Source organism: Meriones unguiculatus, chromosome 2, assembly GCF_030254825.1.
Source record: "Meriones unguiculatus strain TT.TT164.6M chromosome 2, Bangor_MerUng_6.1, whole genome shotgun sequence".
NCBI lineage: Eukaryota > Metazoa > Chordata > Mammalia > Rodentia > Muridae > Meriones > Meriones unguiculatus.
Window position 1 is genome coordinate 9,760,500 of NC_083350.1, and position 22,136 is coordinate 9,782,635.

General features: G+C 42.9%; 1 protein-coding gene and 1 non-coding gene across 5 annotated transcripts in view; both read left to right on the forward strand.

Annotated features, from left to right (window-relative positions):
* The window catches only part of Adnp2 (ADNP homeobox 2), a 26,656-nt gene extending 8,661 nt beyond the window's left edge, over nucleotides 1-17,995 (forward strand). For 2 of the 4 annotated variants that reach the window (XM_021640061.2, XM_060377001.1), the window contains exons 2-4: nucleotides 194-314; nucleotides 5,376-5,465; nucleotides 13,222-17,995. In XM_021640061.2, coding sequence (XP_021495736.2) covers nucleotides 194-314; nucleotides 5,376-5,465; nucleotides 13,222-16,542 — 3,532 coding nt within the window. In that variant the 3' untranslated portion in view covers nucleotides 16,543-17,995. Of the gene's footprint in view, nucleotides 1-193; nucleotides 315-5,375; nucleotides 5,466-13,221 lie in introns of those variants that run through there. The other 2 variants (XM_060377002.1, XM_021640060.2) reach the window with 2 other exon arrangements.
* LOC132652587 (small nucleolar RNA SNORD74) lies at nucleotides 12,862-12,938 on the forward strand. Its single transcript, XR_009590185.1, has one exon. It is a non-coding gene; the product is annotated as a small nucleolar RNA SNORD74 (small nucleolar RNA).
* Nucleotides 17,996-22,136: the final 4,141 nt, after the last annotated feature.

The window sequence follows — 22,136 nt, forward strand, 5'->3', positions numbered from 1 at the left end:
TAGGTCTTTATCAAGTTTGTAGTTTAGTGTATGTTTTAACGCTTTGGGTTATGATGCCATAACCCTAAGTTATTTTGCATGGTTGTATACTTCCAACACCACTTGCTATGAATGCCAATGTTTTACTAGCTCTGTTAAAATTATATTTGTGCATGTACATGTTACTTATAGTTCTTTCTTCTTTTTTTTAAAGGAAAGTATCAAAAATGTTTCAAATTCCTGTGCAGAATCTTGAGAACATCAGAAAGGTGCGGAAAAGGGTGAAAGGTATCCTTGTGGATATTGGACTTGATAGTTGCAAGGAGCTGCTGAAGGTAAGTGTGTACACATAATGATGAGGTCAGTGATGTTGGAGGTGATAGGGCTGGCCTTTGGAGGTGAGATTGGAGAGTTGAGAATGGATACAATTCCTTAAAAAAAAAAGAAAAAAAGAAAAAAAAAAAGGCCTGGGATTTCATCATTGTCTTTCTCCGTGAGGAATATAAGCTATTCAGACTCTTGTTGTTTAGACTGTCCTGAAGGATGTGATATAGAAGTGTTGCCATCATGCCTGTGTTAGAAGACCTTTTTAGACTGTTTGTTTGTTTATTGGCTTTTTTTGTGACAGGGTTTCTCTTTGTAACTGTGGCTGCCCTGACTGGCCTTGAAAACTAAAGAGATCTGCCTGCCTCTGCCTCCTGAGTACCAGGATTAAAGGCATAGTCCACCACCACCTGGCTGTAACTCTTATCTGGGGGTGAGCCCATGTGATTTTCCTCATCTGTGTTAGCATGTTGACTGGTCTGTTTAAACAATGGTTTTGTTGACGTTCCATGGCTCACATCTTCTCTGTCTTAGCTAGAAGACACTTAGTGCAGATTTCCTGGTCACCTTAGCCAGGATTTTTTTTTTTTTTTTGAAGCATTTTGTTTCTCTAGTGTTGTTAGACTTACAGTGCATTGTTACTGCTTAAACGGACAGAATTACTTTTTTTTTTTACATGGATAAAGTTAGTTACCTTCTGGCTAATGCTCTTGTGCCTCAAGGGCTTCCTTATGTTGTAATGTTGGTCAGCAACTTAGCTGTCTGTGCCTTCTCTCTGAAGTAAGGTTTTGCCTATGGTAAGTAGACTTTGAGATGGTCTCATTGTCTATCCCTGGCTGGTGTGGAACTTACTGTGAGGATAAGACTTATCTCAAACACAAAGAAATCTGCCTGCTTCTGCCTCTAGAGTGTCATGATTAAAGGCCTGTGCTACCATGCCTGGCCTTGGTAGACATTTTTGTTATAAAACTTGAATGCCCCTTTCTTCTGCTCTTGTCTTTGCTCTGCTTCTGTTCCTAGCTGGTGTCTTTGCCTGTGTTTCCAGTGCTGAAATTTGGATATATGGTAGTGTGGTCTCGCTTTTTCTGGCTGGGCCTGCTGGGCTTCTTAAACTGTAGCATCAATATCAGTGGTTCTCAACCAACCTTCTTAAAGCTGCAGCCCTTTAATACAGTTGTGGTGACCCCAGCTATAAAATTATTTGTTGCTACTTCATTAACTAATTTTGATACTGTTATGAATCATCATGTATATCTGATATGCAGATGATCTTAGTTGACCCCAGTGAAAGAGTTGTTTGACTCCAGATGGGTCACAACCCACATGTTGAGAACCATTTATCTAAATAGTTTTTTTTGGGTTTGGAGGATGTTGTGACGTTTCTCTCCTGTCTGTTCCCAAGACTCTAGTTTTTAGCACACATGCTGCTCTGCCAGTTACAACTCATCAGAGCTTTTTGGGTTTCTGCAGTTTTCCTCTCTTGTTGCATCAAGGCTTCCAGATCAAGCTGGGTTTGATGGCTCATGCCTGTAACCCTCACACTTGTACTTGGGAGGCTGAGGCATGAGGATTGTTTGAGGCCAGTCTGGGCTACCTAGTGAGAGCTAGCCGATCAATCAATCCATCAATCAATGATAAATGGTAAATATGTGTGCATTTATACACACGTGCGCATGCACATGCACACACACAGACACATACACATCTAGGAGAGCCAGTCAATAAGTAAATACATTTCCCAGGGTTTTCTTCTGCACTTTCAAATCTGTTCCTCATTTTAGACAGCTTATTTTGACTACAGATGTGCACTCACGGAAGTACAGTTTGGTCCATTCTTAAATGTCTTTTATTTCTTTCCTCTGCTCCTGTTCTTGGTGGTTAGCACACCATACACGTGGTAGGCAAGTACACTACTGTAGAGTCGGAGCCTCAACCTGGCATTCCACGTTTCCTGTTTTGTAAAATAAAAATGATCTGAGAATAATTCTCTCTAACTTCTTATTTTACTTTTCATTTATTAAAAATTAAAAGCAATTATAGGTATGACTGTTTTGCCTGCATGTATGTCTGCATCACTTTTATGCCTGAAGCCTGAGGAGGCCAGATAGGGCATCTGAGCTTCTGGAACTGGATTTACATGTACCATGTGGGTGCTGGGAATTGAACTGGGTCGTCTGGAAGAGCATCAAGTGCTCTGAATTAGTGAGTCATTTTTCCAGCCCTGTTTTCTTTTTTAAAATCTTATTTTTTTCTGTAGGTATATGTGGAGGCCAAAGGACTTTAGAGTAGTTTTCTCCTACTTTTTTCCCTTTTTATTATATTTTTTAGATTTTTAAATTACTCTATGTGTTTGAATGTTTTGCCTATATGTATGTAGGTATACCATGTGTGCCTGGTGCCTGCAGAGACAGGAAGAGGGAATTGGATCTCCCGGAACTGAAGTGCTGGGAATTGAACTCTGGCCCTTTGTAAGAGCAACAATTATCTTGTTGCTGAGCCATCTCTTCTACCTCTTTCTCTTTTTTTAAATTTTAAATTTAAATTTCATTTTTATTTTATGTGTATGAGTATTTTGCATGTATGTATGTCTATGCACCATTTTTGTGCCTGATGTCTGCGGAGGTCAGAAGAGTGTGTTGGGTTCATTGGTATTGGAGTTATAGGCAGTTGTAAGCTGCCTTTGCTGAGAAGCTGGGTTCTCTGGAAGAGCAGCAAGTGCTCTTAACCAGAGAGCCGTCTCTCCAGCCTTCTCCTTCCACCTTTACTTGCTGAGCCGTCTCTCTGCCACATGAATTTGTGTTACCTAGCGTTGGTTTGTGTTCCTGGTTTGGGGTAATATTTTATTCCTATTTGGATACCTGAAAGGTTTTGATTGGATACTGAGTTTTGTTTGGATCATGAATTTTATGACTGCTGAATTTTGTGGTCTGCTGTGCTGGCTAGGTTTATATGAACTTGATATAAGCTAGAGTCATCTGAAAGGAGGGAACCTCAGTTGAGAAAATACCTCCATAAAATCCAGCTGTAAGGCATTTTCTTCATTAGTGATTGGGGTGGTGCCATCCCTGGGCTGGTGCTGCTGGGTTCTATAAGAGCGGGCTAAGCAAGCCATGAGGCAGGGTACTGGCATTGGTGTAGGTCAAGGCATAGTATTAATTAGCGTTGGTCTGACTCAGCTAATTCCTTCTTGATTATTAAAGGTAATCCTTGATTATGAAGATTACTATAAAGTCTTAATGTTATAAAATACAGCTAATTGTAGAGAGTGAAATGTAACTGCACAGTTAGAACAGCTGGCCTGCAGGACTCTGTTGCTGAGCTTCTGGTTCCTGTGCATATGGGCACTTGTGTACAGGGTTTATTTCCCCATGTTTGCACTGGGTTGTAACTTTTTGCTGGCTTTTTGGTTACCTTTGTCTTGTCATGAAGTATGTGCTTTGCTAACTGCCACACAGTTAGGGCTCGGGAGTATTGCTGATAGAAGACAGGCTCATCTGGTCCTGTCATTTACCTAGTCAATAGCAGGCCTTCTTAGTGACCACAGAGATCCTTAACCCTTTGAAGTGTTGCCTTTCGAAGTAGTGAGTAATCTTTTCAGTCATGACACTCCTTTTCTTGGGGCTTTTCTGAGCCCTATGTTGGCCTTCCTTTTTGTAGTATATTTCTGTTCTGTCTTGATGTCAAAAGGTTATCGCATGCAGGCAGTTCTGTTGCTTCTGTTGTGAACTCTGCTAGGCCCACGGGTACTGTGATGATGGCCTGTCCTTGAAATGTTTTTATGGGCCCTTGTTCTGGGTTCTTTGGGTTCCTATGAGAGCAGTGCCTATCTTGAAGTTATACCTGCTACTTGGCACACTTTGAATTTTTTTTTTTTTTTTTTTTTTTTGAGTGAGCTGTGCTGCCAAGGTGGAAAGAGTGTCACTTTGCACACACTGGCTCCAGTCAGCAGCAGCGACACTTCCATCACACAATTCTTTGTACCTACTCAGTGGAGCAAGTAATTTTTTCTGTGAAAAATAACTTCTGGGTTGAAGAGATGGCTCAGCAGCTGAGAACACTGCCTGTTCTTCCAGAGGACCCAGAGTTAGATTTAGATTCCCAGTGTCTATATCATGGCTTGATCATCTGTAACTTCAGTTCTAGGGGATCTGATGTCCTCTTCTGGCTTCTGTGAGGTATATACACACACATATATATATAAAATAAAATTCAAATTTAGAGGAAAAAGGAAAACCTGGGGTATGTTCTCTAGATCCTGGTTAAAAGATCTGTTCTGAAAGGATTAGAGGGAAAGATAAAAAACACTTATGCTCCAAAGCAGATTGAACAGTAGTAAAGCAGTACTGGGGAAGGACTGCTGGGTGAGGGTGCTGAGTCTGCTCTCTGACTCTCAGGGCACTCATATTTGTTCACAAAGCTACAGGACTTTTATGTACACTTAGGCCTTGCTTACCTGTACAAATTATCCAGAATATTTTCTTTGGGATTTTTCCATTTATTTCTTAGAAAATTATAATTTGAGACAAGGTTTCTCTGTGTAACAGCCTAGAACTCTGTAGACCAGGCTGGCCTCAAATTCACAGAGATCCACCTGCCTTTTTATCCCGAGTGCTGGGATTAAAGGTGTTCGCCACCACACCTGGCCTATAAAATTGTGGTTTGAATGTGGATCATCTAAATCTTTTTCTTGACACTCATACTTTAAATGTCAACGTTTGTTAATGACTATACTTCTGTTTTTCTTTGCACATATAGATTTATTAGGTACCAGATCACCTGATAATGGATTTAATTTTGGTAGGAGGGGATTATATTTGGGCCTCAAGCACATGAGGCAAATGCTTTATCAGTGAGCCTCATGGTCTAACCTTCTTTACCTTTTTATTTTTGCAGCAGGGTGTTAAGTTGCCCAGGCTGGCTTTGAACTTTGGAATCCTCCTGCTTCAGCTTCCTGGGTAGCTGGAATTACAGGCATGTACCTTCTAGCTTTAGATATTTCTGCAACTCACAGATTGTCATATAATGTTTGTTTTTCTTTCTTTCTTTCTTTCTTTTTTTCTTCTTTTCTTAAGGATCTTAAAGGCTTTGATCCAGGAGAAAAGTACTTTTATAACACATCATGGGGAGATGTTTCTCTTTGGGAACCTTCTGGAAAGAAAGCGGTATGTGCTTTTGTCATTTGTTTTTATGGGGGCAAGTGAACTAGGGCTGAGGCACAGCGCAACTGCCGGGCTGCTGATGAACTGGGAGAATGTGTTCATGAGGTGGGGAGGAGGCAGAGCTCAGAGTCACTGCTGATGGAAAGACTGTCCACGTGCACAGTTTGGGGATGCAACCAAGCTTGTGATTAGAAGTGGCTGTATGAGAAAAACCTTCTGAATGAGTGCTGTAACATCAAATGCCTTGCTCATACATCATTAGTGACATTCCAGTCAGTGTGAGCCTGCACGTATAAAGGTGATTATTGGAGATTATAATGGAACTGAAAATACCTCTTACCTACTGATGTAGGTCATAGTGTGATAGGTTGCATTTTTTACTGTAATGCTAATATTTTTTTGGTTTAGCAAGACAAGGTTTCTTTGTGTAGCACTGGCTCTCTTGGAACCAGCTCTGTAGACCTAAAGCTCACAGAGATTCACCTGCCTCTGCCTCCTGAGGATTAAAGGCGTGCACTACCATTGCTTGGTTGTAATGATAATATTTTTTTTTTAATTAATTTTTTTTTATTTTTAAATAATTTTATACATTCACTTGTATCCCAGCTATAGCCCTCTCCCTCTTTCCCTCCCAGTCCTTCCCTCCCTCCCTCATCTCCTCCCTGACCCCTTCCGAGTCCACTGAGAGGGGGTGTCCTCCTCTCCTTCCGTCTGGCCCTAGCTTATCAGGTATCTTCAGGATGATTGCAATGTCCTTATCTGTGGCCTAGCAAGGCTGCTCCTCCCTCACTGGGGAGGGGAAGCTCATGAGTTCATGTCAGAACAATTCCTGTCCCCCTTACTAGGGAACCTACTTGGATACCGAGCTACCATGGGCTATGTCTGAGCAGGGGTTGTAGGTTATATCCATGCATGGTCCTTGGTTGGATAAACAGTCTCATAGAAGACCCTTGTGCTCAGATATATTTGGACCTTGTGGGACTCCCTGTCCCCTCTAGAATATACTAATTCCTCCTTCCTTCATATGATTCCCTACACTCTGCCGAAGGTTTGGTTATAGGTCTCAGCATAACCAAACCTTTGAGTATAGGTCTCAGCATAACCAAACTCAGCTTTGAGTACACTGCTAGGTAGAGTCTTTCAGGTCCCTTCTGTGGTAGGCTACTGTCCTGTTACTCGTTTTCTCCTATTTCCAACGTCCTTCTCCTTTGTCTTTCTAGATGAGGACTGGTCATTTTACCCCTGGACCTCTTTCTTGTTTATCTTCTTTAGGTGTACATATTTTAGTATGTTTATCCTATCTTATAGGTCTATATAAATGAGTATATACCATGTGTGTAATGATAATCTTAATAAGCCCGTATGGCTAGCCAAGTGTATTGCATACAACTTAGTACACAGTACTTGATAATAATGGCTGTTACTGGTTTAGGGAGGCGTGCATTGCTACAGGGGCATGTGTTCTTAGAAATTTGTCCTCAGGTGATATTATTGTTCAGATAAGCTACTTCCCCAGACATACCCAGTACAGCATGAATACATCCCAGCTATAAACGTGTACCCCATGCTACTGTACTGAGCACTGTGGACAGCTGGTAACACAGTGGTAATTATTTGAACACATCTGCTCAGAGAAGTGGCACTGTGAAAATGCTGTATATGAAAGATTTTGTTACACGCTCATATCTGTGTAGGAATTGAGCTTGCAGCCCCTCCTGGAAGTTGTTCTGGGTGAGGCAGTGGATTTATCTGATGACTACTGCCAGCTTTCTGAATATTGCACATTTAGGCTCTACTATGTTAATATTAAAAACTCCTTAATTAACCTTAAGTTTAATATTTTTCTTTATAAATTTGACCTTCTTAACTTTTATAAAAAAATAGAATTAGTTTAAAATACAAGTATTGCACATCTGCATGAAAATATCCTCTTATACCTTTATTTCATATCCTTTATCTACTTTTTAGTTTTCTGCTTGTGTGTGTGCACACACACTCCCTTCCTCCCTCCCTCCCTTCCCGTTCTCTCTCTCTCTCTCTCTCTCTCTCTCTCTCCCCCTCTTCCTTTCCCTCTCCTCAGCCTATGTCTGTTAGGATTGGAATCAGGATCGACCCTGCCTGTTTCACATCCCAGTATTCCAGTGGAGGGGCTTTGGGGCAGTAGTATGAGGAGCTGTTCCTCTGCATCACCCCAGAATCATCATCTGGCTTAGCAGTTTCTTTTGTTATATAAAGAACATAGAAATCTGTTTTTTTTTTTTTTTTTTAATAGCTAAAATACTAAATGTATAGGGCAGCAACAGATTCAGGTTCTCAGAACTGACAGGACCTCACTGTTATGGGCTGAAGCATCCCCAGAGAGGGAGCAGTGTTGTCTGGCTGCTGGAGGGTTTGCACAGTACTGTGCTCTGGAGGCAGCTCCATGGAGAAGCGTGGAGTGTTGCGTAAAATCACTTATCTGAGACTGTAGGACTGTAGTGTGGATTCAGTTTGCAAATCTGATCCACATGGGGCTCTTGCTGATAAAGCATGAGGTTCCTTTTGCATGGGAGATACACAGTTTGGAACAGTGTTTGTTGAAACCAGAGGTTCGTACGTCCAAGACTATGTGGGTATCATACTCATTCTCGTGCACCCTAGACAGACAGAAGTCCTGTGGTGCTCTCCAGAAAATGGTCAGCTATTGACCGCAGAAAACCAGGAAGATTATTCTATAGATCAGGAAATAGTTTTTTGAAAATTTAATTCTTCTTGAAAGTTGTGTTCTTGTTTTTAACCTTTATTTGTTTGCATATGTGTGTGAGGTCACACATTTGATGTGGAGGTCCAGGGACAGCTTGTGGGGATCAGCTCTCCTTTTTGACCATGTAGATTTCACGGGATGAACTTGAGCTGCCAGGTTTGGCAGCAAGTGTCTCCCCACTGAGCTATCCTGCAGGCCTGACAATAGTCTTCATGAAATGGCCTAAGAGTGCTCTTATGGAAACACATGTCTGAATGGACTTTCACTGGTAGCCAGCTGATCAAGTTAGTGCTGCATTCAAAGTGTTTGAGGACAAGGGCTGGGGAGATGGCTTAGTGGTGTTTGCTACGAAAGCAAAAATATCCAAGTTTTCATCCTTAGCCCCTGACATAAAATTTAGGCTGTGTACAGGTTTGTAACCCAGTGACATGGAGGGAAAAAGACAAGATAAAAGGGTCATGGGCTTGCTGATCACCAGTCTGTCTTCAAGTTCACCGAGACAGAAGGACGGGACAGGACACCCAGCAGCCTCCTGAGGCCTCCTGTACATAGAACACACACACACAGAGTATGAGGACAAAGCTGTTTCGGGAGCAGTAGTACAGAGTCCAACTTAAGCACACTTGATCTGGCTTTGCAGGGTATCAGAGCACACATTGTCAGAACACTACAGGGACAATAAGAAGGAAGGGCCAGCCCAGCTCCTTATCTAAGAGAAGATGCCTTCTTATTGCTGGGCCAGCAAATAGAGTAGTGCAGTTTGGAGAATGAATATACTTTCCGATTTAGCTTGACAGTGTTTGCTGACATCCTTATTTTAATAATCTTCATCCCAATATTTCTCTATTTCCCCATCTTGTCTTCCTGCCTTTCTCTCTCACACACTTAGACACAAATACATGTGCAAATAATGAAAATAAATCTTAAAGTAACATTTCTAATAGTTTGAAACCTTTCTCACTAGTTATAGACACGATTCCTTGAGACTGTTGTAATTCATTTTGCATAGTCTTGCTTGCAATTTTGGGGGTGGGGTGGGGTCTTGAAGATTTGAATTTCAAGCCCCACTTGAATATCCTCTCAATATCCTCTTCTGTAGTATATATGTGTACTGTATGTAATTACAGGCTTAAGTATTTTCTTCAGTTAGATTTATTTGTGTGTGTGTATGCATGATACTCTCTTGCAGTTGTTGCCACTATATGGGGCCTAAGGAATACAGATGTTCACACTTGCCGATTAGTACCTACTGAGATACCTTGCTGGCGCGAATTAGAGGCTTTAAATTAGGAAATATTGTTTAAATTTCTGCTGATGAGTGGTCAATAAGAGCCTGCTATCGAGGTAGAATACCAGATTACATACTGAAGGGAACAATACAAGATAAGGTTTCTTTAGTTATGGAGTTTGCCTTTCTTGGAGTGTGTAAGGCCTTCACATAAATATTAATAACAGGGAGCCAGAGAGATGATGACTCGGCAGTTAAAAGCACTTGTTGCTCTTGCAAAGAATCCAGGTTTGATTCCTAGCACTTGCATGGTGGCTCACAATTGTCTTTAAATCTGTTCTAGGGAAACCAGTGCCCGCTTTTGACCTTTGTAGGCACCAGAGGCATTATACATGGTGCATATAGATGCATACACATGAAACAAGTCTAAATAATTAAAAATAAGTTATAATAGCTTGAGATAATAGAGATTTTATGTATTAGATGCTGTGCTCTGGAGTGTGCCTCGCATATAATGTTGGCCTGATGTCCCCATCTTGTCTCCTCCTTTATTCTCTGGGGAAACAGGTTTTAGGAACAGAGGTAGCTTGATGGCAGAGCTATCACACAATCATGCTGGCTTACATTATACAAGGAATCAGGACAATTGAGGCTTTCTTAGGATATGAGAACAGTGCCCACTTGAGTGGTTTCAGAGGACAGACCTTGTGCTGTGGAGACTTGGGGCATGTGCACACTTGATTGGAGATGTCACCATACTTGGAGTCTGTGGCAGCCCTGAGTTGTGACAACACTGTTGTCAGGTTGATGCTTTTCAAGTTCTGATGTCTTGTTTGCTTTTTGTCAGTTGTTGCTTTGGCCTGCACATGTAGGATTTATGGCTGTACACCTTTTTTTTCCCCCTATGGGTAGGTGTCTCCAACTGGCATTGCCAGGCTGTGGAGCAAATCCCCATTTTCTTCTCTGGGAAACTGTCCAGGATGCTTTTCACAGAGGCCCCCTCATTTTGCTGCCCCACTAATAACATGAGTGTGGTGGAATGCCTTTGGTTCAGTTTCCATCTTGCTGGTGATGGATGGTATTCTCCATTGTTGACTTGGAATTCAGAGACATTCTTTGATAAGCTTTTAAAATCTGTTCTGTTGTATTGAAATTTGAATCTGCTCCTTGTGTCCTGGGCATCTCACCTTTATCAGGTGTTTATAGGTCCCACTCAGTACTTTAGAACTGAAAGCTTTAGCAGTCTTTAAGGAGTTGAAGCTTCTTGCTCCCAAAATCGAATCTATTTTGTCATTTTTTTTCCCTTTTGTTGATCATGCTTATAGGCATTTCAGAAACGTGGCAATCCTTAAATATTTACTCAATATTGGTAGATGTAGCATGCACTTGTTACCAGTTTCCTTGGTTCTTTGCTTGACTGCCGAAAGGTATGCTTTTTTTTTTTTTTTTTTGAAACTACAGGTGTGCTTCACCTTAATTAGTATTGCCTTCAGTTCTGAAGAAAGTGTGGATTTCACATGTTAAATATCAAAAAGTATGTCTCTTAGAAATGTTGGAAATTTTCTGTTTTTGTCTTCAGTCTCTAACCTTCAGGTTGTGATTTTGCCTGAGGCTATTGTAATTCCTCATAAATCCTAGAGCCTAGTTTTATTGACTGCCAAAAATCACTGATATGATGTTGAATGTGTGCATCTACCTTATCTGGGCCAGTTGGAAGGACTGTGTTATTAGGGAATATAGAGCAGTTGTATGTGCGCCAGAGCGATTAGGAGACCACCGCTTCAGTGAGGAATGGAGCAAGCCTGGAGCTGCTGGGGCCTCCATAGTGGATGTAGTCTGTTTCCATTGTGGCACAAGGGTAGGAGTTGTGTCTTTGGACTTTGATGAGACTGGAGGCTTCCATGTACTTACTCTCCAGCTATTCCAGAGAACAAGTGTCACTGTGGTAAAAGTGACAGCTCTTCTTAATGCAAGTGGCCCTGCGTTTGTTGCGTCCTCCCCCTGTGCCTTGTCAGCTTAAAAAAAAAACTTTTATTTATTGTTTGAGAATTTCATAGAGTATATAAAGTATTCTGCTAATATTCATCCTGTGCTCCCTATCCCAACCCTTCCAGCATGAAGTGTAAGCTGAAATAAACCCTTTCCTCTCCATTTTTTTGGTTATAGTGTTTTCCTCACAGCAGTAATAACCCTAACTATGACACCCTCCTAACTTCATGTCCTCTCTCTTTTTTATTTATTTTTTATTTTTGCATGTTGTGTGTATAGGGGTCATCTGTTTGTTTGTTTTCTCTGTCTCAGGTGGTACTGGAGATTGGATTCAGGGCTTTGTATTAGTAAGCTCTCCACGACTTACTGACTGGTGTATCTAATCTGCTTGTCTTCTCTCTGCTCGTCCATCCATCCAGCCAGCCAGCCCAGCCCAGCCCAGCCCATATCCATCCATCCATCCATCCATCCATCCATCCATCCATCCATCCCAGCCCATATCCATCCATCCAGCCAGCCCAGCCCATATCCATCCATCCATCCATCCATCTATCCATCCATCCATCCATCCCATTTACGGTTTTACCAAGGTGCCAAACAAAACTAGCCTTGTGCATTCTACCCTGTGCCTTCTTGAGGAGTTGGGATAACAGGCCTGCCTTCCAGTGCTTCCATGTAGCCTAGCTCTCAATTGTCTCAAGGAGTGGGGAAATAAAAGACAATTAAGAGGTCTAACAAGCTGGGTGCAATGGTGCACGCCTGTAATCCCAGCACTCAGGGAGGCAGAGGCAGGCGGATCTCTGAGTTCGAGGCCAGGCTGGTCTATAAAGTGTGTCCAGGATAGCCAAGGCTCTCTCGAAAAACCAAAAACCAAGAAAAAAAAAAAGGCTAAGAAGTTGGAAGCCAGGTAAATTGTAGTTGTATTCCAAGTTTTATAATTTGGAGTGAAAATCTAGGGGAATAGTGAAGTGGAGGAAGAAGAAAATAACTTAGTTGCAGGAAATTAACTGAATGCGTTTCTGTTGTATTTAATTGAAAGGACAGTGTGGAGTACAAGATGGAATGCTGAGATTTGTGGTTTTAGGCAATAGCTTAGAGTCAGCAAACCCAGAGTTTAGGAGTAAATCCAGTATTTGTATAGTCTATAAGTTGATAATTGTTGACAGTTTTCCAAATGTTAAGAAAAAAATTCGCTTTCGGAGCTGCTCTAAGGTCTGAGCAGGTGTGTATGTTCTTGTGTACGTGTTACGGTTTCGCGCCTTTTGAGGCTGGGTTTTTGCAGTTCAAGCTACGAAAAGGGGCAGAATTTGGGGGCCAGTGGTGAGCTTCATGTAATGCACAGACTGAAGGTTATGGGGGATTGGCGTTAAGTGTATGCGTAATCTAAAGTGATACTGACTGCTTTTCTGGAAAACCTACAAAGAGGACTCGGCATGAGGGATTCGCTGTGATGAAGGCTATGTTGGTAGGGACAACTGACCTTGTTGATGAATACCAACAACTCTGATGGCGGAGCAAAAAAAAAGAAAAAAATACTTTTTGGGTCCTGTGGAAGTTCTGTGGAATTGGATTAAGTACCAATAAACAGCTTTGTTGGCGCACACTTTATTTACTCACAAGCCTTCTTGTGGAGGCGGAGCCTAGGCCGAGGCCAGTGCACACATGGCCTCCTAGTCGAAAGCATCCACAGAGAGCTCGCTGCTCCTTGGGGTTGTCATGTTAGCACACAGATGAGGGAGAGCGGAGAAGGGAAGCCTAGTTACCTGTTGCTCTCTCTAAGACTGCCTTCTCTTTCACAGAGATACCGAACAAAGCCCTACTGCTGTAGTCTCTGCAGGTACTCAACGAAGGTGCTCACCTCCCTAAAAAATCACCTGCATCGCTACCATGAAGATGAGGCAGACCAGGAGCTGGTGATCCCCTGCCCCAACTGCCCGTTTGCCTCGCAGCCCAGGGTGGTGGGCAAGCACTTCAGGATGTTCCACGCGCCTGCTCGCAAAGTCCAGAGCTACACAGTGAATATTCTGGGAGAGGCGAAGACGCCGAGGAGTGACGTGATCAGCTTCACGTGTTTAAAATGTAACTTTTCCAACACTTTGTACTACAGCATGAAGAAGCACGTGCTGGTGGCCCATTTCCATTACTTAATTAATTCCTACTTTGGTTTTCGAACTGAGGAAACAGGAGAGCAACCAAAGGCAAGTGATCCTGTTTCTGTGGATAAAGTCCTGCCATTTGACAAATACTACTGTAAAAAGTGCAACGCCATTGCCAGTAGTCAGGATGCCCTGATGTATCACATTTTGACATCAGATGCACATAGGGACTTGGAGAATAAGCTGAGATCTGTGATTTCCGAACACATCAAGAGGACTGGGTTTTTGAAGCAAATGCATATTGCTCCCAAACCAGTGACCCACTTGGCCTTACCGCCAAACAGCAGTGCTCCAAGCATTGCAGCCCCTCCACCCTGCTTCCACCTCTCTTTGCCACAGAACAGTCAAAGCCCTGGCTCTGTGCAGCCAGTGACTGTGGCCCCAGGCCCTTCTGGCAGTCTTACGCACTCCCCACCTACCACTGCCCAGTCTCATGTAGCTCTGGTCTCCAGCTCTTTGCCTGTGTGCCAGAGTAGCCTCACCCTGCAGCCCTCAGCTCCCCAGCCTGTCTTTCTCTCACACAGTGTGCCGCTCAATCAGCCTGTGAGTACTTCTGTGCTGCCTCTGTCTCAGCCAGCTGGGCCTGCGAATAAGTCTGTTGGAGCAAGCATCCTTCCTCTGAATCAAGCCATGTGCCCTATGAATCAAGCGGTCCGCCCTCGAGTTTTACCTCTCACTCAGCCTGTGGGGCCCACAAATAGACCTGTGGGGCCCATAAACAGACCTGTTGGGCCTGGTGTCTTGCCTGTGGGTCCCTCTGTCAACTCAGGGGTTCTGCAGGCTGCATCTCCAGGGGTAATTTCTGTAGGTCGGGCAGTTCCTTCAGGAGTCCTTCCTGCAGGCCAGGTGACCCCTGCTGGGGTGACCCTGGGGCAGACAGCCACTTCTGGTGTCCTGCCTGCTGGCCAAGTGGTCCAGTCATCAGTACTTCCTGTTGGCCATACAGCTCCACCTCGAGTTCTCCCTCCTGGCCAGACAGTGCCCCTGAGAGTTCTCCCTGCGGGCCAGGTGGTACCATCTGGGCTGCTTTCCCCAAACCAGACTGTCCCTTCAGGTGTTGTCCCTGTGAATCAGGGTGTGAGCCCTGGTGTTCTGCAGCTCAGTCAGCCAGTAACACCAGGAGTACTTCCTGTGGGCCCGCCAGTGAGGCCTGGTGTACTACAGCTCAGTTCATCTGTCAGCACCAGTGTCCTGCCTGTGAGCCAGCCAGTGAGAGCTGGGACTTCACAAAACACTACTTTCCTTACTTCAGGCTCTATCCTCAGACAGCTCATTCCGACTGGGAAACAGGTGAATGGAATTCCCACCTATACACTGGCCCCAGTGTCTGTCACTCTTCCTGTGCCCTCTGGGGGAGGCCTTGCAGCAGCTGTTGGACCAGCAGCACAGGTGCCAGTGCAGTTCTTGCCCTCAAGCTCAGGCACACAGATTGCCAGCTCCTTGCCCAGCCTTCCCTCTCCGCAGGTGCTAGTGAGCCCTGCCCCTAGTGTGTTTGTTCAGGCTACCTCACCTGTGGCAGATGCAGACCAAGCACTCAGACAAGCCAAGCAGTGGAAAACATGCCCGGTTTGCAATGAGCTCTTCCCTGCCAATGTGTACCAGGTTCACATGGAGGTGGCGCACAAGCAGAGCGAGCCTCAGCTCTGCCCGGTTTGCAATGAGCTCTTTCCTGCCAATGTGTACCAGGTTCACATGGAAGTGGCGCACAAGCAGAGCGAGCCCAAGTCAAGTGAGAAGCTTGAGCCTGAAAAGCTTGCTGCATGCGCCCCATTTCTGAAGTGGATGAGAGAGAAGACAGTGCGCTGCCTCTCTTGTAAGTGCCTGGTCTCTCAGGAGGAGCTGATGCACCATTTGCTCGTGCATGGCTTGGGGTGCCTGTTTTGTCCCTGCACTTTTCATGATGTCCGGGGCCTTGTAGAGCACAGCAGGACTAAGCACCTGGGCAAGAAGAGACTGTCTATGGATTATAGTAACCGAGGTTTCCAGCTGGACCTGGATGCTAATGGGAACCTGCTGTTCCCGCATCTTGATTTCATCACCATACTTCCACGAGAGAAACTTGGCGAGCGTGAGGTGTACCTGGCTATCCTTGCTGGAATACACTCCAAGTCACTGGTGCCTGTGTATGTTAAGGTGAGGCCTCAGCCTGAGGTTGCACCGAAGATGCCTAGCAAACAGAAGCTGACCTGCCCATTTTGTTTGGGCACATTTGTGGCTGCTGATGCCTATGAGCTGCATCTGAAGGAGAGGCACCATGTCATGCCCACAGTCCATACAATGCTCAGGTCTCCAGCCTTTAAGTGCATCTACTGCTGTGGGGTCTACACTGGAAACATGACTTTAGGAGCCATTGCTGTCCATTTGCTCCGTTGTAGAAGTGCTCCCAAGGACAGCAGCTCAGACCTGCAAGTGCAGCCAAGTTTTATTGAGAGTAGTGAACTGCTGCTGGTCAATGGGGAAGTGATCCCTGATTCCACCTTTCCTGTAAAGAGAAAGCTGCCAGAAGGCCATTTAGGAGTGGAAGACCGGAGGGATGAGGAAGAACCCCAGCTCATTGTAGATACTGGTGCAAGCCCAGGTCCAGAAAAAGGGCTGATCACTGTGCCTTTGAAGAGACAGAAGAATGAAAGCAGGACAGAGGGGTCAGGGGCCAGGGAAGACTCCATGCAGGTGTTGGCGTTAGACCCCACTGCGTATGGAGGCCGATCCTATGAGGACAAAAAACAGTTTCTTAGAGACTATTTTCACAAGAGACCATATCCTAGTAGAAAAGAAGTGGAACTGCTGTCCTCACTCTTGTGGGTGTGGAAAATTGACGTCGCTTCATTTTTTGGGAAAAGAAGGTATATTTGCATGAAAGCAATAAAAACTCAGAAGCCTTCTGTACTTTTAGGTTTTGATATGTCTGAACTTAAAAAGGTCAAACACAGACTGAACTTCGAGTGTGAATCACAAAACCTGTAGAAGAGTAAGTCTGAAGTTGGGCTGACTTTGGACCAGCCCCTACCCTTATCCCCACCTCCCTCACCTCTTGCTTTTTGTTCTAAGTGTCTGAGGCCCTTCAAGGTTTCCAGGTGCTCAGAAGGCCTGAAAAGGAAGCACACACTTCCACAGATGTACTGTTCTCTGCAGTTTGGTTTGCAGCTGTTTTCAGTTTTTCCTTCTGTCATGTAAATTAAATCTTTGGTATTTCATGCACGCCTTGTTTTCCCAAGAGTGTCAGTAGTAGTAACAACCTGGACTCTACAAATAATTGTTTTTCATTTTATGAAATTTCTGCTTGACAATACCTGATTAATAGAAAATTAAAGCATTGCTTCCCCTCAGTTTACAGAGAGCAGCCAATGACAGTACATGTTTAGAGAAGTATGTGTGTGGCTCTTTAAGAACATTCTTTTAAGCATTAACTTCTGCCGATTCTGTGAGTGCTGTTTGCCTAAGAGTATAAATTTGATTTACATCTTTTCAGGTTTCCCCTGACAGCTATTTTTTTTTAAATATAATTCATTAAAAAAAGCCCAAATGTTTTCATTTATTAAAAATACTCTGAGCCTGAGGTTTGGTGTGTAGTGTTAATCAAGTGTTGCTTTATAAATAAAGTCTCTGTAGGAACAGAAATACTTTATGTTGCAAACTGTCTTTTGCTGTGATGACAAGTCATTTCTCCATTCAGAGGTAAGACAAATCTTTGAGTGCCTTCAGAATGAACAGAAAACACCGAGAAGCTTCCTTCCTTGGCACTGCTTGTAAACTAGTAGGAAGGGCCATGACACAGTTGGCATTCCTGCTCTTTCACGTACACACAACTGGAGCGAGGGTTTCAGACGTGAGGTGACAGGCAGACCAGGAGCTCTGTCTCTGGTTAGGCCTTTAGATGAAGGGGATGGTAGGTTGATGAATCACAGTCCTGTGGATGCCAAGTCATGTTTTTTTTTTTCCCCATGATATGAAATAATGTAAAGCAGCCCTGTGAAGTAGTACATGCCTGTAGTCCCAACACTCAGGGAGGCAGACACAGGTGGATCGGATCTCTGTGAGTTCAAGGCCAGCCTGGTCTACAAAGTGAGCCCAGCGCAGCCAAGACTCTACACAAAGAAATCAAAAAAAGAAAAGAAATAACGTAAAGCACCAGCGTTGGTAATGAGGACCAGCTAGCTCTGGTTCCAGATCATCCCTCAAGTGATGCTCAGCAAGCAGCGGAGATGGCTCACCTTCAGAATATGAGGGTCTGATGGCCCCTGGGAAGCCCTGCAGTGTTGCTGTGTAGCATTTTTAAAAATGCAGTACTTGCTTTAGAGTGCATATGCAGGCAGTTGTCTGTGACTGTTGATGTACTCTGTTGTAAACTCAGAGTTTGTTGGACTTTTTTTATTTTCAGAGTGTCTATTTTTAATTAAAATTTGTTAAACCACTGAAAGTATAACTGTTCAGTTCTTGTAACATTAAAGCACTGCTCTATGTCAAGCAGGGTGGTGTATACTTGTGGTCCCAGCTGCTCAGATGTAGGGAGGCTGGTGTGCCTGACTGATGTGTTATTGTGCCCTTTAAGCGTCACCATATCCTTTCATGCAGATGGGACTCTGCAACTAGTGTTTTACAGACTGAAGCTGAGGTTCAGGTAAGCAACCAGTGGTCCAGTCTGCTCAGGATTTGAAGTACTTCCTGGATTTGTGCTAAAACTAGAACATCAAGTAGAGACAAGTTTGTCATTCCTTTAAACTTCAGTTTATTTGCCCTAGGTTGAACATGATGTCACTCTGTCTTTAGGCTTCTTTGTAGCTCTTTAAATATCAAGATATATAGAACATCCTGATGTGAGGCATCTTTCATCCAGAGATAGGTCTAGGATACTTACTGTGTGCTAGGCATCACTCTAAATCTGGGTACTCACAATTACTGAGGAATGAAAAGAAGGCCTGATTAAGTTAGCATAGCAGGACACAGGCTTTGCTGTACACAATTTCAGGCAGTCCCACCTGAACTTTGCTATCTAAAAGTAAAGATCCCACCAGCAAAATGCTAGAAATATCTCACTGTTTTCAGTTCAAGCCCATTTTGTCTAACTGTTCACTGTCTTTGTTAGTCTCTGCCTTTTCCTAAGAGGACATTAATGTTGGTCTGTGCCCACCTTCAAGCCTCAGCTTCTTAAGAGTTATACAAGTAGAAGAATCCCAGCTTCAGAACTATTCTACTTCCTGATAACTGTTCTGATTTTATTCCTATTTTAACTACAAGCTTAAACATCCACATGTGCTAAAGGATCTAGTCCTAAAGTGAAATTTCCTTTTTTCTTTTCTTTTTCTTTCTTTTTTTTTTTTTTTTTTTTTTTTGTGACAGGGCTTAACCTGTGTAGCCTTGGCTGGCTTGGACTGGCTTTGTAGACCATGCTGGCCTCAAACTCAAAGACATCCACCTGCCTCTGCATCCCCAAGTGCTGGGGTTACAGGCATGCACCACTATATCTGGCTTGCTTTTTCCCTTCTTCCTTCCTCTTTTTTTTTTTTTTTTTGTTTTTTGAGATGGGGTTTCTCTGTGTGTAGCCATGACTGACCTGGAACTTTACTCTATAGATCAGACTAGCTTTAAACTTAGAGATCCACCTGCCTCTTCCTCCTGACTGCTGGGGTTAAAGAAGTACACCACCAAGCATGTTTTGTTTATTTGCTTTTTTTAAAAAGGTCTGTGTGGCCAGGCTAGCCTTAAACTCACAGAGATCCTGGCCCTGCAATCTGACTACTGGAAGTGTGGACTTGTGCCACCAAAATATCTTAGATCATTTTTAAAAGAAAAGACATTCTGCTCTGAAGTTAATTTTTACCTGTTTTTAAAAGTTTGTCTACACGTTATATATGCTTTCAAATGAGTGGAATAAAAGCATGTGATATAAGAGAGACATGATCGGAATGGAATGCAAAGGGTTTGAAGTTTATACTTACAAAGCATCAAGTCAGCCACTGCTGATGTCCCTTCTCCAGATAGAAGATAGAAAAGCTGGGGCGGCTTTTCTCTTGATAGAAGATAGAAAAGGCAGCTGAGGCTTCTGTAGCAGGTAGTCTAAGGCTAGTCTTCTGGATAAGCCAAATTTACCTGCTAGAAAAATCCACAGCTTTAGTCTGAACTCTGTGCTGCAGGGAGTGCTGAATTTTGGTATAATACTTCACTGCTGACACTGACTGTTCTTAGGGTGGTTGAGACCCTATTTTTGAAGCGCTAGACATTCAGAACTGAACAGCATACACAGCATACACCTGTCAATATATTGCGGTATTGCCATTGCGGCTTACAGGCATCACAGCTGGATGGGACTTGATTTTTTTTTTCTTCCCCTCCCCTTGGCACTTGGATAACACTTTCTGGTGTTGTGGAAGCTAGACCACCGGAAGGATGCTTTCGGGTTAGATGCAGCTTGAAGCATCTGAGTCATGTTTCCTAAGTCCTGGTGTCTTCAGCAACAGGGACTTAACCTTCATTCTCAGAGGTAACCAAGGGCAATAGCAGTAACCTCCAATGTTTTGGGAGTTGCTTGGGCTACCCTGACCAATAGCACAAATAGAGATTTTTATGTCTGGTACTGTGAGAATTAGTCTAAAGCACTGTTGGGGGTGTTGTTACCCCAAGTTACGTATCTTCACTTAAGGCATGCATATATTATTTATATATTTGCACATGTATATATTGTCTGTATAGTATATAATTTATAGTTACAGGTAAATGTGAAATGATTCTTCAAGTTTTATCAAACAACCTTGGTGTTATTCCCTTCTGTATTGACCTCTCCCCAGTTAGAGCTCCATCCCATATTTTTCCATTTCCCTGTTCTTATCACTGGTATTCTTCTATTCCCTTCTCAGTCTCCTCTAGGTTGCTACTCTGTGTTAGATATTTAAATCTGAAGACTTAGAGCTAGGGATTGCAGGTGAAAGAGGACATACGGTGTTCATCTTTCTGTGTCTGGTTACCTTACTCGGTATAATTTTTCTATATCTGTTCATTTACTTCAGGATTTCTTTTTTTTTTTTAAAGCTGAATAATATTCTGTTGTGTGTATGTACCACACTTTCATTTTCTAATAATCTGTGGAAGGACATGTTTCCCCTTTCTGGCTGTTGTCATTAGGGCAGCAGTAAACATGCCTGAGCAAGTATCCATGGAGTAGGATGTTAAGTCCTTTGGGCTGGGTCATGTGGTAGGTTTATTTTTAGATTTTGAAGATACTCCACACTGATTCCAGACAGGCTGCATCAGTTTGCTTTCTCACCAAGAGTAGATGTGGCTTCCCTTCTCTTCAGTTCCTTTCCAGCATTTCTTGTTTTGTTATTAGCCACTCTGCCTGGGCTGAGATAGTTCAGAGTTGTAGTTTTCATTTCCCCAGAGGCCAAGGCTGGGAACACATTTTGACATATTTACTAGTCATTTCTTCTATTGAGAACTCTTCAGATCCATGCTTGCTCAACCCCTCCCCCCCTTTGCTTTTTTTGAGACAGGGTTTCTCTGTGCAGGTTGGCTGCCCCGGAGCTCAGCTCTGTAGACCAACCAGGCTGGCTTTGAACTCATGGAAATCTGCCTGCATCTGCCTCTCGAGTACTGGAATTAAAGGTGTGCACCACCACTGCCCAGCCTATAGCCCATTTTTTAAACTGGGTCATTTGTTTTATTGACTTTGTCTTTTGAGTCCTTTGTATTTTCTGGGTCATAATCATCTGGCAGATAAATAGAATGCAAACATTTCTTTCCTACTTTGTGGGTTTCTTCAACAAATTGATTATTTCCTTAGCTGTACAGAAATTCACTTATTAATTGCTGGCCTTAATTCATGGGCATAGTACAGTCCTATTCAAAATCATTTCCTACACCTGTATCTTGTAAGATACTGCTTATGGTATTTTGTTTTGTTTTTAAGCAGGTTTAGCATTTTGGGTTTAAAGTTGGAGTTATTTTTTGTGCAGAATGACAGATATGGATGTAATTACATTCCTCTATATGTAGACATCAGTTTTTTAGTACTACTTGAAGATGCTGTCTTTTCTCCAGTATATGGCTATATATAGATATGTATATCTATATATATGGCATTATTGCCAAATATCAGATGGCTATAGTCATATGTACTCATATTTTGCTGTTCTGTTTTATTCCATTGGTGTACATGTGTCTTTGTGTACATTGTTTTTGCTATTACAGCTCTAATATATCTTGAAATATGGAATGGCAATTCCTCCAGTATTATTGTTTTGCTCAGCATTGCTTTGGCTGTCTAGGGTTTTTCTGGTTTCATACGAATTTTAGGATTCTTTTCCTGTAATTGTGAAGAATGTTGGCAAGTTGGGATTGTATTAAACCTGTAAATATAAAATAGGCCACAAAACAAACCTTATCAAATTGAGAAAAACTGAAACAATTCCATGCATCCTATCAAACTGTCATGTAATAAAACCTAAAATTGATAGCAAAATTTCTCTAGTAAGTATGTAAGATCATGGATATTAAACAACTCATTACAGGATGATGAGTCAAAGAAGAAATCAAGAAAGAAATGAGAATTTCTGGTACTAAATGAA